This window comes from Tachysurus fulvidraco, chromosome 19 (genome assembly GCF_022655615.1).
Source record: "Tachysurus fulvidraco isolate hzauxx_2018 chromosome 19, HZAU_PFXX_2.0, whole genome shotgun sequence".
NCBI classification, from domain to species: domain Eukaryota; kingdom Metazoa; phylum Chordata; class Actinopteri; order Siluriformes; family Bagridae; genus Tachysurus; species Tachysurus fulvidraco.
In genome coordinates, this window is record NC_062536.1 from 2,119,121 (window position 1) to 2,125,808 (window position 6,688).

Consider the following 6,688-nt stretch of genomic DNA (forward strand, 5'->3'; position numbering starts at 1 on the left):
GATGGTGAAGTGAGTTAATTAGCTGTAAGAAATGTTGCTTATTAAATATCCTGTGAAATATTTCAATTCTTACCCAGATAGAAGAATGATGATCATATCCCTATATGAGGGGGATTTTGTTCACTGGGTCAATAAACACATAAAGGTTTGCCCTGTAGTCTCTGGGTCTTTACAGTACTTTATTATGAGCCCACCCCAGACAAGTTACACAGTTTAAGCCACTATGCTAATTGACACAACAGCCTTTTCCACTGTGAGCCCTCATGGGCTTTAATTCCCTTGTAAATTGTGTAACTGTTCAAAGCCCCAGCTAATTTCAGAGGAACCTGAATGCATGCACTACCACTAGGGGGCACTCTCGCTTTCACTGGTTCAATATATGTTCATTTCTATTATCCAGATTTTAAGATTATTTTTTTTTTGATCTAATGATAAAACTATTTACAGCTCCATCTGATACAGATGTTTTTAGGAGGCAGGACACATGGCATCGACTCCTCTGTAAATGGGAAGTGATTGTAAGGTGTGTATTGTAAACCTCACCATGATGTCCTGGACCACACTGCGTCGGCCCGCTCCTTGTGCTTAGCTTCTGCACTTATGATGTCATTCTTTTTCTTCACTTCCCATTCCTGTGTCCACCCCCTCGGGTTGTCATCCTGCTTGTACCAAACTGCTACATGTTTAGTCCTGGATTAATATCTCTACTATTCTCCTCATGTCTCTTTGTGCCTAAGTATTGTTCATGTTTATACATGTTCATGTTCACTTAATAAACATGTCAATAATGTTCTCCATTGAGGACACCAGACTACTGCCTCCATGCTCCACTGGAGATGTCACCCTGCCCATGTCTCCACTGAGGACATCGCTCTGCTCTGTACTCCACTAAGGACGATGCTCTTTGCTGACCTTGGTCCTCTCTGCCTCCTGGCAATGTCCATGTTGTCTCTTCTCCTTTGACATGTCTACCAAAGAGGTCGTTACTTCACCTTTTCCTAACTTGGCTGAGGAATTTGTCACAGCTCGTTACCACTTGGGTCTGTGTGGGCCGTATAAGCAGCTTCATTCACAGTGCATATATATATAGACATGTTCTGCCCTGTCGTTCACTTGTCATACACATTATAAAAACATATTTAAAAAAAAAACATTAAACATGATATAAAACATCTCCTAGTACTGAATAGTTTATTCTGGTGTTTTCTTTTGCAACTGACTAATAATAACAAAGACTGAGAGAAGTGATGAGGACTAAATACTCTGACAATAAAGCCCCTGACCGATGGCTATTGCAGCTGAACCACACTTTGGATGATGTCTACTTCTTGGTCAAGGAGCTTTCTCATGGAAGTTGCTAAAAAGACTTCTAGGATGTCTTTGGTGAGAACTGAGGACTTTTCTGATTGGGCCACATCCCGTATAATGCAGCAGATCGCTCTAATTGGAATATATGCTGCCAATGGAGGATAATGACACCAGTTTTGTAGGTTGTATGTAAAGAATTCCCTCAGACACCTCCCCACCTTCCAGTCAAAGACAGAGCGAGTGTAATGTTGAGATGTAAAGATTTCTGCCTCGTGGCTTCACCATCATCGACCACTCTCTGCCTTCTGGCCTTAACCACATCACCTCCACATCATCATTTGCTTTTACTGCCATGAGGTCATTGCTCCAGCATTTCCTGACTCTGAGGCAGTTGTCACTCTGCTTTCGACTGTGCCAATCTCATAAGGTGAACTAAAGCCAATTTCTTTATGGAGGCCATAGAAGCTAAATAAATATTTTGGTAATTGGGACTTAAGTCTAGGCACCAGGTGACAGGGTTTGATTATCATCAAGCTGATTATTATAAGAATTGTTGTTATCCTGCGAAATGAAAAGATATATATAGTCAACAGTGATACATGACCAAGGCTCTCGTGGACTGGAAGTGGCTCAAAGAGACCTGCTAGTAACTGGTGTCCAAAATTTACATTTACATTTATGGCATTTAGCAGACACCCAGAGGGACTCTCTGGCCCAAAGAATAGAAGGTTGCCATTGGCAGCCAAGTTTTCCTTAGTGTTGTTGCCTTGGTTTAGTGATAAATCTTATATAACGTTTAAGGTTCAACAATATAAGGTTCAATAATGTTCAACAATATAGCTGTAGACTTGTGGAGTAAAGGTAGAGGGACTTTATGGTAGTAGGTGGGGCAGTGCACCATCATGCAGGACCAATGCGTAATGGGGATTTACTACCTGAGGACCACAGGATGTCTACTGGCCCTGGCCAAGGTTACACTGGTCTTCCCAGGTATTAAAGTGATCAGGATGCTGCCTAAGGACACACACTGAGCACAATAAAGACTGCTGGAGTAAAGTGAAGGTTCAACATTTACTAAAGGCTTAAAGGTCAAACAAACATTTCACAAAAATAGTTTTGTACTGTAATTTATAGAGGAAGCCAGGATCTGGCCACAGGGTTACTCTTACATTGTACAGCCTCCAGCATATGCTAGGTTGGTACTGTATATAGCCAAGGGTGCATCTTGGTGCAACGAGTATGGGCCGAGGTTTTTAAGCAGTGTAATTTTACATAAAGGCTCGTCCCATGTTCCAGCAATATCTTTCACACGATTGCTCTCCTGTCCGTCCTGCATGGAACCTGTGTGGCTGAACTGCCAAAGAGGTGGGTCACCTTTTCTGTCTCTAAACTCTGAACAGTGTATTATCTTATTTACGTTCTCTGTCCCTGCAGTCATAAAGACTGACCCCACACAAGGGAAACCCCATAGGGTAGCCTTACATGCCTTACATGCCCACCACAATTGGCACAGACTACTACGGTGTATGTCTGATCTAACTTTAAGGGTATCACCAATGCCATCTGTACACATTTACAAAGATGGATCTCGGTGCTGAACGTGTCAATGACTGAGAAGTGGAACAAAGAGCTCATTTTCACAGAAAAAACCTCGACTGGTTTTAATTATCAGAAGGCTTTGTGTAGGAGTTAAAGTGTTTAGGGACTGCCCGGGTTTATGTTGTTGTGTTTATGCCGTGATACTGATGGCACACAAAAAACTACCTACAGTGGCTTTAATAGTATTATTATTGTTATAGAGATGTATATGCATTCTGTTCAGTGCATTAAAACAAGTCATATTCATTAACAAAAACAACATTACTAGGATCATGAAATCACACTTAAAACACACGCATGGAAGACTGGCACTGCCGTGGCACTGCCATGGCACTGTGTGGTGGGCATGAGCATCTCCTGGCTGTACAAATGATCCCACAAACACTGAAGACCTTCCATTTCATCAGGCACTTAATAAGCACTAATTCTGTTACAATTAATGACAAAGAAACAAAGAAAAAAAACCGCAGCAGTTTTTTAATAAACTAAAAGTGAAGTTTTATTAAATAAAAGCGAGGTTTATGACCTTGCACATTTTCCCAGGTTATAACTTTTACATGACTAGATTGCAGTGATGTCCTGCTGAAACACTTTACATACACATGCTTTATACAACTGAAGCTTTTCTCCTTCAGCTTAACTTCATCACTGTTTAAGTTCATGGCTAAACCTTAGTGAGTATCTTGCATATTAAAGAACTAATGCACTGCTGAATCCTCGTTCTGAACACCACTAACTGAATGTTCCATTTTAAACATGTTCTCACTGTCCACTTTATTAGGAACCTGCTCATTTGTGGCAGCAGCACAGGGCAGAAAATCATGCAGATACAGATCAAGAGCTGCTGGGATCTTCACACAGACTCCACTTTATACAGATCGGTGAAGAAAAAACAAAAGGATCAGCAGACTGATGAGACGAGACGAGATGAGACGAGACGAGACGAGATGAGCGTGACCAGACTAATCTGAGCTGGCAGGACGTCCTACACCTACCTACTAAATGAATCACTCTTTACAACCGAGCAGAAAAGCATGTCAAACCTTGTACAAGAAGAACAAGAGGTTATGAGGAGTTATATACTGTACGTAAGCTAACAGACATAAAGGAGAAGCTTATATACTGTAGTCACGTGTGGGGTCACGTTACACATGGCGTATCCGCCCTCGCTGCAGGAAGGAGACTCGACGTAATAAAATGCAACGTGCTGTTATTTTAAAGACACGATCGGACACTTCATAAGAGTTCGACCCTGACCAGCTGCTGGGATTTAAATGGGCTTTAAATAAAGCAATGAGCAGTTATGGAGGAAGACATGATCCGAACTGAGCTGATTTATAGGTTTACAATATCACACAGACCTACAGACTACTCCATATAAAATATCCAGGCAAACATTCGGACGGAGAATGGAGAGGGTTTTAAATCCTTCTGGTATGGTGTACAACAGTGTGTTTAGTATTAAACATGTTTAATGTCAGTGAGACACAAGAGAGACATGTTCGAGACATTCCAGTCTGTAAGGTAATACTCTGTGTAGCTCATTATATGTATTGTGTAGATGGACGTGTGACAGAACAACACGTACGGTACACCTTCTCTTCTGCACTACTTCAGCTCTAGCACAACGCAAGCGTTTAGTTTTTTACTTTTTTACTTTTATGACAACAAAAGTGGAAGTAAAATGGCACAGACACACTGTTCAGAAATCAACATGTAGATGAAAAAAAGTTCAGCTATTAAAACAAAGCAAAAACAAATGGTCATTTTGGCTAGAAACAAACGGAGGAGTATTTGATTCAGGAGGCCGTCGCCGCCGCCGCCGCCGCACTGAATTTGGTCCATTTTATTTGGTCTATTTATATCCTATGACTAGAAACACACACAAACAAAAAAAAAGAAAAATCCAAACATTATTTGAAACACAACCATCACACTACTAAAAAAAAAAAAGACATGACTCCGTGATAATTCCCTGTTAAAAATAACTTCTGCCAAGGCTCAGGTTTTTAGCCCACATACTTGAGTCACTGTTCTAAGGTTACAACCTCCACAGCTTGGCCATCCAACGTTACGGTGTTGTCGATGCGTGTGGAAACGGGAGCCATGGCAACTTGAACGGGTCGATTTCCCTGAGCCAAACTGGTAACTACGGTCTGATACATGCTCACGGGAATCTGGACTAAACCTGAGGAAGCAAAGCAAAGAACAGGTTAGAAATACGTGTGATAGAGTCCTGAGATAACATCAGGACCTGTGACTGGTCAGGACTGAGTTATTACATCACAAATATAATCAGCATTACAGTAATAACAGCTTTATTAGTCTCCACCATCATAGGGTTCATATACAACCTCCTCACAAACGACCCCAGTCACTGAGGGTTTGTTTTCTACCATCTGCCCCTAGGTCAGGTGCTGTGTCCGTTCCCACAGTTAAAGCTTTTATAGGCTTCTCTAGTTGAACGCCTCCTCTGTTATTATTTGTATTTAAACGCTGGATTTCTATCGAGTTATCGGTTTGGTCCGTGGACGTGAGGAGAACTATGTAAAGCCCGGGTGCTGCAATCAGACAAATGGCCTTCAGTTAGCTGGTCATCTGAGAACATTAGAGAGAAGGCAGACTGTGTGTGTGTGTGTGTGTGTGTGTGTGTGTGTGTGTGTGTGTGTGTGTGTGAGACTAAGTGGTCATGTTGCACTTCAGTTTGGGAGTCAGTGCAGTAAAGAGGGCAGGGGATGAAGAGTGGAGAGAACTGATGCAATCGAGAGAGAGAGAGAGAGGGAGAGAGAGAGAGAGAGAGGGAGAGAGAGAGAGGGAGAGAGAGAGAGAGAGGGAGAGAGAGAGAGAGAGAGAGGGAGAGAGAGAGAGGTGGGCAGGGCTACACTGCTACACTACTACACTGCTGCACTGCAGTGACAAACAATAGGGCAGTTTTAGTCATCCACAGCCTTCCGTCTGCACCCAGTGTTGTTTGTCTGCTTCTGCCCCTCTTTAACACACCCCTTTTACTTTCTCCCTAATGCCGTGAGCTCTGCACGCTACACGACGACGTCTACAGCACCCAGGACCCATTTCTGCTTTATCTTTATGTTTAATAAGATCTGACATCAGTGATCCCACACCTTGGGGTCAGGGGGAGAGGGTTTGAGCAGACAGGTTTGTTGTTGAAGGCGTGTATGATTGCAGGAGTTTAGGTGCAGCCTCTTGACGGGCTGGAGCACGGCCATAGCGCCCCCACCACCACCACCACCCCATTGAGGGCCGCTAAGTGGCAGAAAGAGAAAGGCGCTAAGTAAAGCAAATCAGTGGCAGTGCCCTCAGACAGGCCACTTCAAACAGCCTCTTTATTTAGTGATTAAATAAATAAGGTCAACTGACTGAAGCGTGTGCTGATGGCCCTCACTCACACAACCGTACCCTTCTGAACGGCATCATTATGAACATGGGGCTTGTTTATGTGAATCTTTCACTTCCTGTACAGGGGTCACCGTGCGCATGTCTGCTCTAAACTCCATGATAAACTGTTTATCTACAGTTAATGAGGCAGGACAACATGTTGAGGAGGAACGATCGGTATTATACACGAAGGAAGACCGTGTTGTGTGTTAAATGCTGGTCGTTTCCATGGTAACGGCATAAAGCGCCCCATCTTTCAGCAGGAGGTAAAATACAAAGTTGTGTGATGAGGCCATGTTTTGTAGCCATGTGTGAGTCAGGTGAGGATTTGTGTAGAACAGGATTACAGTAAAGCCCTAACGTCTGTGCACAAAGGCTATTAGTG

General features: G+C 42.9%; 1 protein-coding gene across 2 annotated transcripts in view; it reads right to left on the bottom strand.

The window, feature by feature from the left end:
- Positions 1–4,539: 4,539 nt before the first annotated feature.
- Positions 4,540–6,688, bottom strand: part of nrf1 (nuclear respiratory factor 1) — a 14,862-nt gene continuing 12,713 nt past the window's right edge. For both annotated transcript variants that reach the window (XM_027179185.2, XM_027179187.2), the window contains exon 11: positions 4,540–5,095. In XM_027179185.2, the coding sequence (XP_027034986.2) occupies positions 4,935–5,095 (161 nt within the window). In that variant the 3' untranslated portion in view covers positions 4,540–4,934. The remainder of the gene's footprint in view (positions 5,096–6,688) is intronic.